Source organism: Elephas maximus, chromosome X (genome assembly GCF_024166365.1).
Source record: "Elephas maximus indicus isolate mEleMax1 chromosome X, mEleMax1 primary haplotype, whole genome shotgun sequence".
Classification (NCBI taxonomy): Eukaryota; Metazoa; Chordata; class Mammalia; order Proboscidea; family Elephantidae; genus Elephas; species Elephas maximus.
Genome location: NC_064846.1, coordinates 79,896,369 through 79,914,830, shown reverse-complemented (window position 1 = coordinate 79,914,830; position 18,462 = coordinate 79,896,369). Strand labels below are relative to the sequence as shown.

At 35.9% G+C, this 18,462-nt stretch overlaps 1 protein-coding gene across 2 annotated transcripts in view; it reads left to right on the top strand.

The window, feature by feature from the left end:
* The window catches only part of ZNF711 (zinc finger protein 711), a 30,486-nt gene that overhangs the window by 3,195 nt on the left and 8,829 nt on the right, over window positions 1–18,462 (top strand). For both annotated transcript variants that reach the window (XM_049873271.1, XM_049873272.1), the window contains 2 exons: window positions 260–364; window positions 10,309–10,872. In XM_049873271.1, coding sequence (XP_049729228.1) covers window positions 286–364; window positions 10,309–10,872 — 643 coding nt within the window. In that variant the 5' untranslated portion in view covers window positions 260–285. The remainder of the gene's footprint in view (window positions 1–259; window positions 365–10,308; window positions 10,873–18,462) is intronic.

Genomic DNA, 18,462 nt, shown 5'->3' with positions numbered 1-18,462 from the left:
GCTTGCTTCTATCATTTCCCTATGCCTGATCACCCTTACTATGTCTTATTCTTCATCCCCTTAAGTTTACTGCCACGTGGCCCTTTTATTTATGATCGTCATCTAAAGAAAGCATCGAAGTTTCTGTTTGTTTTGTTTTCCTTTGTAATGAGATTTGCACAATGGTTGAGGGACATAATTTTAAATTCCATTTTTTCCTCAAAAAAACTGACTTTGGCCTAAATATATTTAAACTATTAAAAAAAACTTTCTTTTACAGAGATTTGTGAAGGAACTTTGCTAAGTATGGATCCAGGTGGTGGAAGTCTTGGATTGCACACATCAGAATCTAGAATGGCCCATACCATGATTATGCAGGATTTTGGTAAAACATTTTCTTTGTAGTATTTTTTTTCTTCTTTAAAAGTCAGAATATACTAAAAATCAAAACTAAATTGAGGAAAGGGTGAATGTTTACAATGAGAAATAGTTCTTTTACTGGGAAATAACATCTGTAGAACTTACTTTTTTTTAAAGTGAAGCTATATCAGTCTTCTTAAAATCAATCTGTGATAATATATTACTAATAATGAAAAATTTACATAATTCCATCACATTCTGATAGCGTTTGTCAATTATTGCATGTAGGAAATGTTAAATTGACTTTTTAAAATACATTTTAAGTTGTGTAGTTAATAAAGCTCAAAAAGGAAATGCATTTATTCAAAGAAATTAGATGCATATATTAGTGATATAGGGAAAATCATGCACTAGGTGATTAATTATACTTTGATGCTGTATCCTCAGAAATTTGTTACCGGTAACATACGCTTCTCTTGTTAAAGAAAGAAGAGACTCCCTACTTTTGTGGTCAGGTTTTTCAGTAGCTTCTTAACAGCAGTCATTTTGAAGAAGATGTTACGGCTCCATTGACGGTCCACAAACTGAACTTGGGCAGGGTCGGTCTGAGTTACAGAGGCGATAGAGATATCTGAAGTATGAGAGTCCGGGATGATTAGAATTGAAGATACAGAGTGAGGGCAGAGAAGACATGGGAAGTCGGGATAAACAGTAAATGGGAAACATGAGGCGTCATGGGCTTGTTTGAGCTAAAGTTAGGGATGGGGGACTGGAACTAGTGATACTTTGCTCAATTAAGAATATGCCACTACTGATCTAGGCTAATACAGTTGAATATGTCTTTTGATCCCTGTAGAAAAGCCCACTGTAATGAGTGTCAGAAGAACTGGATTCTAGTCTTGCCTGTGCTATTAACTTAATTGTGTAAACTTGGTGAAGTTACGTCTTGATAATATGTAAGGTCCTCTCCAGTACTGTGATTCATCAATATTTCTGAATGATGAATAAAACTGGGTGGATAAAGATTAGATGTGATGAGTAGTTAACTGATGAAATAGAAATGAATTGTGGATTCTTTTCTGCTAGAGCCAGAAGGGAGTTGTGTTGATTCTAGATGATTTAGAAATGATGTTGGATGAAAAAAAGTACAGGAATAAATTCTAAAAGAAAGACACAGTGCTGAAGAGTAAGAGCTAAATTAGAAGTGTTCTTATGAATTTATGGCTGGAGACTTGATATTTTTCAGAATACTGGAACACTTAAACTTCATTCAGTATAGTAAATAAGTTCTGGTTGAAATGTCAACTTTTAATTTTTTTACCTTTTAAAATAAGATCTTCATTTAATACAACATATTACCTACCATATAGTACCAAATACCATATAGTATTTGGTAAATGCCAGAACCTCCTTCAGTCCTCTTGGCAACTGAAATATGATTCATTCCAAAGGATGAAAAAATGTTTGGTGTTGGTGGATGTTTACTTGGTGTTCCTCTTATCTTCCTTTTCATTGTTCCTCCTAAATATCTTGAAGTTTAATTAACTCCTTATTACATCAAATACTTTATTTGCGAGAGAAGTAGAATGTGGATATAGAAATATTTTTGTATACATTCTTTTTTCTTTTTTTTTTATTGAGACATAATTTATATGCCATACAAGTCACCTATTTTAGGGTTTGCAATTCGGTTGTTTTTAATATAGTCACAGAGTTGTGTAATGATCACCACTAATAATTTTAGACTGTTTCATTATCCTAAAAAGAAACTTGATACCCATTAACAGCCAGTCTCTATTGCCTCCAGCCCTAGGCAGCCACTAATCTACTTTTGGTTTCTATGGGTTTGCCTATTCTAGACATTTCATACAAATGGAATCATACAGTATGGGGCCTTGTGTATCTAGTTTCTTTCACCTGGCATAAAGTGTTCAAGGTTCATCCATTTTGTAGCATGTATAAGTATTTCAGAAACCCTGGTGGCGTAGTGGTTAAGTGCCATGGCTGCTAGCCAAAGGGTCAGCAGTTCGAATCCGCCAGGCACTCCTTGGAAACTCTATGGGGCAGTTCTACTCTGTCCTATAGGGTCGCTATGAGTTGGAATCAACTCGACAGCACTGGGTTTGGTTTTTTTTTTTAAGTATTTCATCCTTTTAATTGCCAAATAGCATTCCGTCGTGTGGTTATACTATATTTTGTCTATCTATTCATTTGTTGATAGACATTTGGGCTGTTGAAATATTTTTAATGCTCTAAAACAATTTTGTGTTTAACTTAATGCTTTCTTCCTTAGACTGGGGTATGAGTGTCCTTGGAGGCATGTGGCAATATGCCAAGGGTTACCTGAAGCCAAAGAATAAACACTACATCTTCTTGGAGTCCCTTTCATTTGAATTGGGAAAAATACACACACACACACACAAACACCTACACATAATTTATATACATACCTACATGTATACTCAGAAAGATACATTATGGGATAGAAAGAAAAAATTTTCTTTATTTCCTGTCTTTCTAGGAGTAATAAAATGGAAAGTTTGACAGCTGCTAACTTAAGGTTTCCGGATATTTTACTGGTATTTTCATAGTATTTAAAAGCCCTTTCTAAAATGAATTTTATAGAGCAAATAATAATATTTATATGAGAAAAAGGTTTAAAGCCATTGTTTTTCATAATACACCTCTTAATGATTCAGCTGCCCAGGAGTGTTTTGTGGTCACTGGTTTTTTTGTGGATGAGTTACTTTTCTTTTTAATTACAGTGAAAATGTATATAACAAAACACACACCAACAATTCAACAATTTCTACATGTATAATTTGGTGACACTGATTACATTCTTAAAGTTGTGAAACAATTATTCCACTACCATTAGCATAAATTCACTGCCCCCTAAGCAAAAACTCTCCCTTCCTCCCTCCCTTCCACCTTTGGTAACCATGAATAATCTTTCATTTCTATATATTTGCTTATTTCATATAAGTGAGATCATACAGTGTTTGTCTTTTTATTCAGCGTAATGTTTGCAAAGTTAATCCATGTAGTGGCACGCATCAGGACTTCATTTCTCTTTATGGCTGAGTAATACCACATTGTATGTATATACCACATTTTGTTTATCCAGTCATCTGTTGATGGACATTTGAGTTGTTTTCCACATTTTGGCTATTGTGAAAAGGGCTTCAGCGAACACTGGTGTACATGTGTCTGTTTGCTTGGCTGCTTTTAAGTCTCGTGGGTAGATACCTAAGAGTGGAATAAAACCCATTGATTGCCAACTCATAGTGACACTATAGGACAAAGTAGAACTGTCCCATAGGGCTTCTAAGGAGTGACTAGTGGATTCGAACTGCTGACCTTTTGGTTAGCAGCTATAGCTCTTAACCACTGTGCCACTAGGGCTCCAAGAGTGGAATAGCTGGGTCAAATGGTAGTTCTATGTTCAAATTCTTGAGGAACCACCAAACTATTTTCCACAGTGGCTGTACTATTTTGCATTTCCACCAGCAGAGGATGAGGGTTCCTGTTTCTCCAGAACCTCTCCAACACCTGTTGTCTCCCCTCCCTTTTTTTTTTTTATCATTGCCCTTCTAATGGGTTTTTTTTTATTTAGTTGTTTGTCGTTGTTAAGCTGTAGAAGTATTTTATTTTGCGTATTAGACCTTTACTGGAATATCCCCCAAATTTTCTTCCAATCTACAGGTTGTCTTTTCACATTTTGATAAACTCCTTTGATGAACAAAAGTATTTCATTTCCGTGAGGTCCTTTTCTCTATTTCGTCTTTGGCTGCTCGTGCTTTTGTCACATTTAAGGATGGATTCTTTTTTAATTCCATTTTTATGCCCTTTGAAATTTAGGGATATAAATTAATGGCAACTAATTGTATTTACATTTTGGTAAGGTTATTCTGCTGAGTTTCGAATTAGATCAAGCAAGACTAATGTGAGTAATGTTCAGTAGTTTTTGTCTTGATACGATGTTGACCTAAAATATAAGTTAGGTTTTCGTTTGTCCTTGATAATAGATTCTGAACTCTTAGAAGGCAGCAACTGTATATATTTTTTGATATACAGTTTTGAACCCAATTTCATACATAAGTGTATTTTTTTCCTTTGTTTTGTATAAAATGCAAAGATGTCAAACAGGTCTAAACCTAAAGGGGCTGTTTTTGGGAAGACATTTGACAACAGAAATTTTAGCCTTGGTAACTTAGATTTCTTCTGAAAGCAGCCACCATATGCTTAGTTACCCGACACCCGTTAAACTTTCTAAATTCTAAAATTGTGTTAGAACTAAGATAAATGCTCTTTAAATTTCTGTTATCATGAAATCTTAGATGTTTGAAACTCCACAGATTAATGATATTTGTGAAACATTGTAGTTTAGCCTTCACAGGTAGAGGTAGCCAAGTAATGGCACAGAACCAAATCAGACCAAACCCGTTGCCATCAAGTCGATTCTGACTCATAGCAATCCTGTAGAACAGAGTAGAACTGCCCCATTGGGGTTTCCAAGGAGCGGCTGGTGGATTCAAACTGCCGACCTTTTGGTTAGCAGCCAAATGCTTAACACTGTGCCAAGCAGAGATGCTTAGAATTGGTTTTGTTGAATTTAATAGTTGTTTAAAATTTTAGAGCTCCAACAAACTAGTGTTGCTTTGGGACTTAAGTTGCTGAACAGCCTTGGATGGTGGTCCAGGACAGACCCAACAAATACCAAATTTTATGCTTTTGCTCTGGTGAAGTTATAGGTATTCACATTTAATGAAATAACTTTAGTAAAATGGAAAATACTTGAAATTAGGATTTATTACTGTTAACCTGGTTGTTTAATTGATTTTATAATTTATAAATGATTTTTTTCCTAATCATTTGTAATTCGTTAAGCTAGTGAGAGGAAACTTTGTAATGCCATGTAATACTGTTAATGACATGCTTTGAAATTAAGTGAGTGACTGTTGTACATCTTTTTACTGTTTACCTCAAACTATTCCTCTAGTAGTGCCTTACTTGGTTAACCCATGTAAGTCTCTTAAAAAACATTCTCTAGAGTAAATAAATTATTTTCTCCTTCTGTAAACCAAAAACCAAACCCATTGCTCTTAAGGTGATTCCAACTCATAGCGACCCTATAGGACAGAGTAGAACTGCCCCCATAGAGTTTCCAAGGAGTGCCTGGTGGATTCGAACTGCTGGCATTTTGGCTAGGAGCCATAGCACTTAACCATTACGCCACCAGGGTTTCCCCTCCTTCTATACACAATCAGAAAAAAAGTCTGTCTTGAACCAAACTGTGGGTTCAGTTCCCAGCTTGGACCATAGGCAAGCTATTTAAACCATAGGCAAGCTCTGAACAATAATTCCTTCATATTTAAACCGGGGCATGATAGTACCCACCTTATGCACGTATTGTAAGGATTCAATGAGATGACATATGTAAAAGTATTAGCGGGTTGCTTGGTGCATAGGCAGTGCTCAATGAATACAGCTAGCGTATAGCTAAATAAATGACTGTTCAGAAAGTCAGTGGAAGCTAGCAGCTGAGCTGATAAGAGGAAAGAGCAAATTTTAATAGGAGACTTACTGGATCTTGGTCTAAGTATTTTGACTGCTTGTATTCTGTGGGGTCTGATCAGTTCTCAGTCTAAGATCCTTGAGATCATTTGGTTCAGAGTGAACAAGCATATTTGGATTTGTTCTGGGTGAGACCTGATTTATTTTGAGCTGTAGGTACTTATTACAGTAGAGGCTCGGTGAACCTAAAGGCACTTATTCCATCTTCTTAGACTTCTCCCAGCCATGTTAATCTGAACCCTGGCCAGCACTAGAGCTACTCTTTCCTTCTGTTCTTCCCTAGCGTCTACACTCAGGAATCCAACTAACCTCTAGCAATGCTCTAAAATAAATGGAATTTTACAGATTTTAAATCTTTGACTTGCAAAAGGCTTAACATTTTATTTTTCCTTACTACTCTTAAAAATAATCAAAACTCAAAGAAATTGAAACATAAGGTCTATTCTGAGCAATTATTCTGTATTCATATAAGGGGGAGACCATTCTTAGTAAAAAAAAAATGGTTTGAAGTAGGATAGTTACAATGAAGTTTATAAAGAGATGAGGGGGGATAAGAATAGAAGATTAATCTTAACATGATTGAAACCCCTTTTACTGGGATCAACTGATAATCAGATCATAAAGTGGTCTTTGCCCTTTCCCCCACCTGTAGCAGTGATACTTTTTGAAATTTAAATTAAGTAAGTCTGGTTTCCATCAGGAAAGAAAAGATTAGCAACTTTGGGTGAAAAAAAAAAACGCTTCTGGCGGGATTAATTTTGGGTCAGGAATTTTTACTGTTAATATTCAATTTTGTGGGTAAGAAAAAACCTTAAAATCAAAGTAAGATGTCTGTTATTAAGTTTTCTCTTTGACACTACAAACCACATTTCCAGTCTGTTTGAATGCCAAATTTGATCCCCCATCACTGGAATATGGGGAAAGTGGTGGTTCAGTGGTAGAATTTTTGCCTTATATGCAGGACACCTGGGTTCAATTCCTGGCCAGTGCACTTTGTGCACAGCTACCACTCTATGCACAGTGAAGACTTGCATGTTGCTATGATGCTGAACAGGTTTCAGCAGAGCTTGCATGCTAAGGCAGACTAGGAAGAAAGGCACACCCATCTAGTTCCAAAACTCAGCCAATTAAAGCCCAGGTTGGAAGCTAACTTGATGGCAGCTAATAACAATCTCTGAAATGACTCTGAAGTGGCCAGTGGAGTAACAAGTGAATAGAACGTACTTGGTTTATACATACTCTTTTTGTATAGTAGAGCCCTGGGATTTGGACTGTGTCCTTTTGGGGTAATTTGGTGGTTTAGGTAGAGTCCCTGGGTGATGCAGATGGTTAAGTGCTTGACTGCTAACCGAATGGTTGGCAGTTCGAACCCACCCAGAGGTACCTCAGAAGAAAGGTCTGGCAGTCTGATTCCAAAAGGTCACAGGCTTGAAAACTATGAAGCATGGTTATACTCTGCACCACATGGGGTTACAATGAGTCAGAATCGACTCAACGGGAACTGGTACTGGAACTCGGTACTGGTGGTTTATGTGAAAGTTTGAAAAAAGTGAGGCTACAAAAGGATTCAAAGGAAGATAATCCTAAGAGCTATGTTGAAAGCTCAGCTCTCCCTCCTTACCTTATACTTTGATGGTTTGGGGTATTCATAGTGTTCACTGGTCTCTGTCCTGACTTGTTAACTAACTTTCATAATTAACTGGTTAATAATAGTGAACATTGCATAGGAAATGGCACTCTTACAGGTACCACTTAATAGAAAGTGATCATTATGTGGAATCGGCTTTGTACTGGATTATTTACTGTAGAAATTTTGTTACAACCAGGTCCACAAACTTTCTTAACTTGTTCATAGTACCTCTTCAGGGAGGCAGAACTTAATAGATTCCTCACAAAGGGATTTTTTTTTAAATTGAACTTTAGATGAAGGTTTACAGAACAACCTAGTTTCTCATCAAACAGTTTACAGAACAAACTAGTTGCTCATCAAACAGTACACACATTGTTGTATGACATTGGTTAACAACCCCACGACATGTCAACACTCTCCGTTCTCAACCCTGGGTTCCCTATTACCAGCTTTCCTGTTCCCTCTTGCCTTCCAGTCGCGCCAGGGCTGGTGCGCCCCTATAGTCTTGTTTTGTTCCGTGGACCTGTTGAATCTTTGGCTGAAGGATGAACCTCAGGAGTTGGCCTCATAACTGAGCTGAAAGGGCGTCGGTGGAGGGGGAGGGCGTACTGTCAGAGTTTTTCCAGCCTCTGTTAGGCCAGCATGTCTGGTCTTTCTTTTTGAGTTAGAAATTTTGTTCTACATTTTTCTCCAGCTCTGTCAGGGACCCTTTATTGTGATCCCTGTCAGCAGTCGATGGCAGCCGGGCACCATCCCGCTGTACTGGACTCAGTCTGGTGGAGGCCATGATAGATGTGGTCCGCTAGTCCTTTGGACAGATCTTTCCATTGTTTTCTTCATTCCTCCTTGCTCCCGAGGGGGTGAGACCAGTGAAGTGTCCTAGATGGCCAATCACAGGCTTTTAAGACCCCAGACGCTACTCACCAAAGTAAAATGTGGAACATTCTTTATGGACTGTGTTACGCCAATTGAGCTATATGTTCCCTGAGACTATGGTCCTCACAGCTCACAAAGGCATTTTTAAGGTCATACAATATTTACAAAGTGGGAGGAAGAGGGGAATTGATGTTTACCTTGCTGCTCAAGAAAAATATTAAAGTTTTCCTGCAGATTTACTAATTTAGAATTTGACACATTGTTTGTCAAACCAAACATTAGTCTAAATTATTTTAGCTTTTTGATTTTTGTTTGTTTCCCCAAATCAGGGGTTGAAATATGCCTCCAACTTCTGGATGTAGTAATTCTAACAAGTTAAAGAAGTTCTGGGATTTTGTGCTTATAATACATATTTAATAATATATTAAGCTAGTAATATTTAACATATTCATATTTTTTATCTTTATGTGTGTCTTTTTTTAATTTTTGAAAATGTAGATTCACAGGAAGTTGAGTAAATACTGCATAGAGTCCTATGGAAAACCCTGGTAGCCTAGTGGTTAAGAGCTGCAGCTGCTAACCGAAAGGTCGGCAGTTCGAATCCACCAGTCGCTACTTGGAAACCCTATGGGACAGTTCTACTCTGTCCTGTAGGGTCACTGTGAGTCGGAATCGACTCGATGACAATGGGTTTGGGGTTTTTTTTTTTTTAAGGGTTCCATGTACCGTTCATTTAGCTTCCCCCGATGGTGACATTTTAAATACTTTAACTGTAGTACAATATCAAAACCAGGAAATTGATATTGGTACATTAGTATTAAATTAGCCTACAGACTTCATTCACTATGGATCTCATTTGGTTTTCACCATTTTTTACATGTATTCGTGTGTGTGTATATGTGTAAGAGAGATAATATAGTTCCATGCAATTTTATCCCATGTATAAATTCATGTAAACACCACCACAGTCAACGTAAGAAACTGTTTCATCATCATATGCGTGCTACCCCTATATATTCACACACAACCCTGCCCTTGGGCATCACTGATTCATTCTCCAACTCTATAATTTTGTCATTTTGGGAATGCTATGTAGGTGATTCCATTCATACATTATACTGTATTGTAACCTTAGGCAAATGGCTTTTTTCACTCAGCGTAATTATCTGGAGATTCATCCAGGTTGTTGCATGTATCAATAGTTTGCTCCTCTTTATTGCTGAATAGTAAATATTCCATGGTAAGTATATGTACTGAAGTTTGTTCAGCCATTTACCTGTTGAAGAGCATTAGGTTGTTTCCAATTTTGTTCTACTATAAGTAATTTTTACTGTAAGCTGCTATGAATATTCATGTACAGTTTTTTGTGCAAACATATGTTTTAATTTCTCTGGGAAAAATGCCCAAGCGTATAATTGTTATGTTGTATGATAAGTCCATGTTTAGTTCCGTAAGAGACTGCCAAACTATTCTGCACAGTGCCTGCTACCATTTTACATCCCCCCAGCAATGTGTGAGAGACCCACCTGCTCTGCAGCCTCACCAGCCTGCGCTGTTGTCATTGGTTTTTATTTTGGCTGTTCTAACTGGTGTGTCGTATTATCTCATTGTGGCTTTTATGTTTTATTTGAAAAGAAAGCACATTTTACATTCTTTTAAGGTGTTAATTTAGATTTTACTAACATCGTTTTTGCCTACCTTTTTTTACCCCAATTTCTGTTTAGTGAGGGTTTTTATGGCAGTTAAATTGTCAGTGATTTTTTTTCTTAAATGATATGTTTGGACAGGACTCTTTAATATTAAAAACTTTGTTTGTCTGCTAGATTAAAGTACTGTGAATTAATAAAATAACTTCACTTCTTTTTGGATAATTGTTTGTATTATAGTGGCTGGAATGGCTGGTACTGCACATATAGATGGAGACCATATTGTTGTCTCAGTTCCTGAAGCTGTCTTAGTTTCTGACGTTGTCACAGACGATGGCATAACTCTTGATCATGGCCTTGCGGCCGAAGTTGTTCATGGGCCTGATATCATCACAGAGACTGATGTAGTAACAGAAGGTGTGATTGTGCCTGAAGCTGTACTCGAAGCAGATGTTGCCATTGAAGAAGATTTGGAGGAAGATGATGGTGATCACATCTTGACTTCTGAGCTAATTACAGAAACTGTTAGGGTACCTGAGCAGGTTTTTGTGGCTGACCTTGTTACTGGTCCTGATGGACACCTAGAACATGTGGTCCAGGATTGTATTTCAGGAGTTGACTCTCCCACGATGGTATCAGAGGAGGTTCTTGTAACTAACTCGGATACGGAAACTGTGATTCAAGCAGATGGTGGTGTTCCTGGTTCTACAGTTACTATAAAAACCGAAGATGACGACGACGACGACGATGACGATGATGATGATGATGTTAAGAGCACTACTGAAGACTACTTAATGATATCTTGTAAGTGAAACATAAAGTCCATAATTATTGGGGGGTGTTGGTTATATAACCTAGAAAGGATTTATGAGATGGGGGATACATGCAGTAAAAGTCATGTGGGGGTAGGGGGGTGTCGAAAAACAGTTTTTTTTTTTTCTTAGTTGCCACTTGGCTTACATTTATTTATTTTCAGCTTTTTATTATGCTTTAGATGAAAGTTTATAGAGCAAATTAGTTGCCCATTGGATAGTTTGTACATAAAGTTTTCCATGACATTGGTTGCATACCCCACAATGTGTCAGCACTCTCCTCATTTCTGCCCTGGGTTCCCCATTTCCTTTCCTCTGGATTTTCTGCCTCTTCCCGCCTTCTCATCTTTGCTTTTGGACAAGTGTTGTCCTTTTGATAGTGTATAATTGATTGTTCCAAGGAACACATTTCTCTCAGGTGTTTATTGTTTATTTTATGAGCCTGTCTGCTGTTTGGCTGAAAGGTGGTCTCTGGGAATGGCTTCAGTTCTAGGTCAGGAGGGTATCTTAGGGTCATAGTCTCAGGGGTTTCTCCAGTCTCTGTCAGGCCAGTAAGTCTAGCATTTTGTGTGAATTTGATTTTTTGTTCTATGTTTTTCTCCCACTTGGGACCCTCTGTTGTGATCCCAGCCATAGCAGTCAGTAGTGGTAGCCCGGTACCATCTAGTTCTTCTGGTCACAGGGTCATGTGGGCTGTGGTTCATGTGGTCCATAAGTCCTTTGGTCTGATATTTTCTTGTGTCTTTGGTTTTCTTCATTCTCCTTTGCTCCCGACAGGATGAGACCAATAGTTGTATCTTAGATAGACGGCCACTCGCAAGTTTTTAAGACCCCAGATGCTACTTACCAAAGTAGAATGCAGAACATTGTCTTTATCAACTAGGTTGTGCCAATTGACGTAAATGTCCCCCCAGTCTATGGTCCTTCACCCTCAATCCTAAGAACTTCATCCTGCAAGGTGTTTGGTCATGGTTAAGAAGTTTCCATGACTGTGCCCTTGTATGCTCTATTTTGTGTATTAATATACATGTAGCACCTACAAATATGTATGTAGAAATAACCACAACCAAACCTATACCTGAGCTGGGTGTGCTCACTTACACCCACCTTTCCACACCTCTTTCGGATGCCTATCTACCTCTGCATCCATTCAGAAATTACTGTTTGTTAACTCTTATTGTAGGATTGTTTCTGTTATAGTGATTACTGTAGTTGCCCTTTATTCTTGTGTTCCTGTCCGTGTCTTCCTTTGCGTTGGTCGTATTGTGCTGACTTCTCCCATATTGTGTGTTGCCTTTCCCTTTACCAATTATTAACACGTTTTCTACCTAGTTAGGAATTTTCTCTCCCTTCCACCCCAGTCTGTGGTAACCATGAAAGAAGGTTTTTTTTCCGTGGGTACGTGTAAACCTTTTCTTGGAAAAAGTTTTTTCAAAGTTGTTGAACCTGCTTTTTAAAATTTACTCATTTTTTAAATTTACTTGGTGAAAATCCGTACCTAAAATAAAGTAAGAATTGCCATTTACTAATATCTTAGAAACAGAAATATAGATTTGAAAAGTTCAGACAAGAATATTAAATGATAATTTAATAGTAGATATACATTTTAATGAAAAATTTCTTTTATATATCCACTATTTTCTTTTTACTGTGGTGGGCGCTGGAGTTGTTAGTTCAGTTTGACTTAGGAATTAAGCATAATATGTTCAGAAATGTATTTTTTTTAGTAAATACTTCTAATCAATTTATAAACTCAGATCATGTTCTACAGTTCTTCCTGTTTTATATTATGTCTAAATATGTATATATATTCTATGCAAAAATACTTCAAGCTTATGTCAAACTGCTTTATAAGGTCCTTGAAACATTCCATCTGAAGGAGGAAGATGGAAATACTTTGTTCTCATTTTTAAGTAGTGGGTTTGCTTGAGTAAAAACAATAATAATCTCATGACAAATTTTAATGTAGCTTGAGATAGAAATGGGTCTGTTCCTCTAAAATTTGAAAGGATCATGCTGCAAGTAGCAAAGATTAGACACAGACATTTCACTTTTCCCAGGATGGGTTTTTTCTATTCTTTTTAAAATAGAAAAATTGTTCATTGTGGGGTGTCTATGTGTGTATGTAAAGTGATAGTATGTTATATGTGTGTATCAGTGAATTTAAAACTAAAAATAAACTAGGTTTATATAATTTGTAAAACAATTCTGAAGTCTAGCATGTTAACTTTTTTCCTTTTTTAAAGGAGAATATTTACAGTGTTTTCAAAATAATGATTTAAGCCACTAAAAGACTTGTCTGCAAATATTGCTTGTCTTTAAATTGATGTAGGTTACTAAATCAGTATGCTATTTCCAACTGTTAATGGGTCGAATCCTGTCCCCCACAAATACGTGTTGTAAATCTTAGCCTCTGCCTGTGGTTCTGATCCACTTTGGGAATGGGTTGTCTTTGTTATGTTAATGAGACAGAATTAGTAGAGCCCTGGTGTTCTGAGTCAGCCTTAAGCAAGTGAAAGAAGCAAAAGGTGGAAGAGAAATGCCAAGCCACGTGAAGGTCACCCAGGAGCAGAAGCCCGGAGAGACAAGGACCTTCCTCCGGGCCTACAGAGAGAGAGAGCCTTCCCTAGAGCCTGCACCTTGAATTCAGACTTCTAGCCTCCTAAACTGTGAGAAAATAGGTTTCTGTTTGTTAAAGCCACCCACTTGTGGTATTTCGGTTATAGCAGCACTAGATAACTAGCCTGACGTAAAAAATTAAAGAAAATCATGGTTATGGCCATCATATAAAATGGCATGGCAAAAGTTGATAGTCCCTGTGTATTAAAATAAATACAATGTGCCTTCAGAAAAGTTATCCATCAAATTAAACTGTTTGGTATTAAAGTGGCCTAAAATTTAAATGTCATATATTGTAAATAGTCATACCTTGAGGTATATTATGATTTAACTTTGCAAAAGCACTTTTTAAAAAACATGTCTAGAATATTTTCAATTAGGATATTTATCTTGATCTTTCCGTATATATTTAACGCAAAGGATTTCTATCTAATTCCAGTCTAATAGAATTAGAATGAAAATTAAAAAGAACAATGTATTGCTCTAATAATGTTAGAGTTGCTGTGGGGTCATTTTCCCAAAAAACCAAAAAGCAAACCCATTGTTGTCAAATCGATTCCAACTCATAGCGACTCTATAGGACAGTGCCCCGTAGAGTTTCCAAGGGATGCCTGTTGGATTCGAACTGCCAGCCTTTCGGTTAGCAGCTGTAGCATTTAACCACTACACCACCAGGGTTTCCAGGGTCATTTTAGGGGGCATTAATTAACTCCTTAGTCATTAATAAACCAACAGCAACAACTTTTAAAAAAATTCCTTTAAAACTGAAATAATTATTTTTGTTATGGAGAATAACCCCAACCCACTAAAAACCCACTGCCGTTGAGTTGAATAGAATATACATAACACAAAAATGAAGTATTTTTCATATCTTTTGTCTTACCACCAGCTAGATCCTTGACCATTTTTATAATGGTTATAATATTCAAATTAGGACTTGGTTACTCTTTCTTGCCTCTTTCATTGATTTATTTCATTCTATTTTGATTTAATTTTCCCCATCTCTTCCTTAATCTTCACTGCACTTTCTTTTCTTTACCTCTTTGGTTAGATGATTTTTTATCAGCTATCGAATCCTTCAGGACTTAGAGAGCAAATTGCTTTGAAGGGCTTCAATGTGAATTCAGGAGGTCCTCTTTTCTGGTATTTTTCAAAATAGAGATTTTCTCAAAATCCAAGAGATAAATTTGAGGACTCAAAACAGAAGACCTTTCTCTTATTCTTGAATCCCTAAATATTCTTATAAAGAAACCTCTTCAATAGCTACATTTTGGAGGCAGGGAGTTTGTCTTCTCTCAATATCTGAGGTATAACTGAGTTCACGTGTTCTAAGTAACTCATAAATTAATATATGATAACTGTCTAAAGTTGCCTCATACGTGTCCTACTTTAAATATAACCAACACTTATAAGACACTTGAGGGTCAGCAAAAAAGAAGACGACCCTCTACAAGATGGACCGACACAGTGGCTGCAACAATAGGCTCAAACATAGCACTGATTGTGAGGATGGTGCAGGACCAGGCAGTGTTTTGTTCTGTTGTATGTAGGGTCGCTGTGAGTTGGAACTAACTCAGCAGCACCTAACAACAGCAACATTTTCTTTGTGAAAAGTTTCCTTTAAATAATGAGTCAATATAATGGCACTTAAAGAATTTTTTTGTTCATGAAAACTAGTTTATATTTCTTTCAGGAACATAATTTTGTATAAAGCAAAATACCTTGCTAGGGTCAATTTGGGAATGTCATTCAAACCTTCTTAATTTCCGGGGTAAAGGAAAAAAGGTTAACACCTTTGTAATTTTTTTAATGTAACAATTGTATTGAGGTATAATTCACATTCAAACAATTCGTCCATTTAAAGTGTTCAATTCAGTGGTTTTTAGTGTGGTCACAGAGTTGTGCAACCATTACAACCATTTAATATTTTAATCGTTTTTTATAGTGGTAAAAATATATATAGCAATATTGGCCACTTCAACATTTTTTACATGTACTATTTGGTGACACCAGTTGCATTAATCATGCTGTGCGACCATCACTGGTATCCATTGCCAAATTTTCTGTTTCCCTTAACAGATACTCAGTGCTTCCTATGCTTCACCATAATTTTAGAACATTTCATCACCCCAAAAGAAACCTCACACCCATTAAACAGTCACCTCCCAATTCCTCCACCTCCCAGCCCTAGACAACTATTAATCTAGTTTCTGTCTCTATAAATTTGTCTATTCTGGACATTTCTTATAAACGAAGTCATGTAATACATAGGCTTTTGTGTCCGGCTTCTTTGACTTAGCATAATATTTTCAAGGTTCATCCATGTGGCATCATGTGTTAATACTTCATTTTTATTGCAGAATAATGTTCCATTGTATGAATATACCACGTTTTGTTTATCCATTTACCAGCTGATGTATATTTGGGTTGTTTACGCTTTTTGACTATTACGTATAATGCTGTTTTGAACATTCATGTACAAGTTTTTGCATACACTGTTTTCTTTTCTCTTGAATATATATCTAGGAGTGGAACACCTTTGTAATTTAAGTGTTACTAATGTTTGTTTTTTTCACCATTGTGAAATACGGATCCATTGCACATTGCCTGCCTCCATCCTTATACTGATAGCATCGTATCTACCGTATAATTTTGGCATCTGTGATAATAAAAGGGGTAAAGTAAAAAGCCTACTTACTCCTTAAAAGAGAATGTTGTATTTTACATTTTGCTAAAATAAAAGTTGAATAATTCAAATTGTGCTGATGGAATGTAAAAGAATATTAAATATTAGCAAACTTTGCAGTGCTGGCAGATAATGCACCTTTACTCCTTTATGCTGTAGTGTCCAGTAGAATTCTGTGTAGACTGTATTCCAGTAGGGTTATATGGCCAGCTCACCGCTGACTGGACTGTCACGTGGGTTAAGAGAAGGCATTGTGGGGTGTGGCTATTGCATGCTTTACAGCAAGCAAAAATCTTAAGCTTATATTGTAGGTATTTTTAATGAGTTAAGGAGAGTCTTTGCGAATCTGTTTCTAAAGTCAGTTGATTGAATATATTAAAGTCTTTGTTAACTTTGTGTTTTCTCTTACAAAGGATATATACAGACTAAATTGTGGTCAAGTTGATGGCTTTTCTCTTAAAACTCTGCCTACATGCCAACACCTTTAAAAGCCTTGTGCTCTGTAAACTTAAAATATGGAACAAGTTAAGTTATTCAATACATTTCGGTATTGTTCATTCAGAAGAGTCTAATCTAAAGAGAAGATAATGGATATAGTTTAAGACTCAATATGGACTTTAAGGAAAGGTAGAAGTGGAATCAGAATAACAGCAGAAAATAGAATCAGAATAGCAATGGTAATTTCAATACTTAAGCTAAAATTATGGTGCAGAACTATTGAGAAGTGATAAAAAATGTGTTTTGTTTCAGGAGTTATAATTTGTGAATTACAGTTTTAATTCAGCTTATCTCGGAACTGTGGTCACTTCAAACCATTCAAGTATTATAAAGCAATATTTTATGTGTCAGATGAAAATATTTTTATTATTTTATTAATTTACTATGTTATTCCAACTTGAGATACATATTTTGCATACTTTGTGAATTTTTTGTATATCCTGTCTTTATTTTCAAGAATGAAAAAGTACTTTTTTAAAATAATTTTTATTGTGCTTTAAGTGAAAGTTTACAAATTAAGCCAGTCTTTCACACAAAAACCCATATACACCTTGCTGCACACTCCCAATTACTGAAAAAGTACTCTCTATAAAAACTTTTCTTGTTTTTTTTATGATCTCACATTATCCAACTTTTGTTTTTATGATCTTACACTTTCAACATATTTTAAAAGAGAAACTATTAAACCGATAATATCAGATACTTCATTTTTGCATTTCATTTTAGTCTGTCCCATTGTTAAAAAATATTTTCAAATAATGTAGTAATAGAATTATGTGATGACATAAAAATATTTAATCTCTTTAATTTGATCATTTGGGTATGTTCTTTCATAATAATAACTATTTGAACTCTTAAAATAGTGTGGAATCATTTAATCACAAATTTAAAGTAGCTTTGTGTTATAAAAAGAATTTCTGAAATTTATTATATTTCACCATTTTGAAAGGCCAAAAGAACATTTTTGAAGTTATGTCAGATTTGAAACTGAAGTAGGAAAAATTGGTGCTTTGACCCATTTAGATCTTTCTGAAATTATTTTTTAGAAAAGAATACTGAGTTAATGAAACTTACAACACTGTAGTTCTAGAATTGTTTAGATGTAGTCTGGGTCTCAAGATTCTACAGTTCGTATATGGTACTTTCTTTGAAGGCGACTAGCAACAGCAACAACAAATGATGAGCAGATCTTTGATTTAGACTACATTTCAGTTTTTATAGGGGCAAGAATTGAAGTAAAAAAATTGATGGATAATATTTGGGGAGAATATATTGTTCGATTATTATTTATGGTCAGAAAACAAAGTTGATTAATATGTGTTCATTGCATAGTTCATGCTTAGTATTCATGTAAAACTAGATGTTACTCTTAAAGCCGCCTGTACAGCAGAGTCAAGTTTTTTAAGTATACTTAAAATGTAATAGTCTTAAATCTTGTTTTACTATTGTATATGGTTTTGAAATATATCATGCATTGCTAAATCTAGAAGTGTACAAAATTTCAAGTCTGAAGTTGTCATTTGTTTACTCAGCTGCAATTAGAATGTTTACTAAGATTTTATAATTCTGAAAAACTTGTTTAAAATCATTTGCACATTCTATGTGTTTTCTCTTTTTTTTAAAACCCTAGTTTTCTTACATTAATGGCTTTTAGAAACAATTGCTGTTTAATTTGGGAACTATTTATGTGAGCTCACTTTATGAGTTTAAAAAAAGCCGTTGCAGTCGAGTCGATTCCGACTCATAGTGACCCTATAGGACGGAATAGAACTGCCCCAT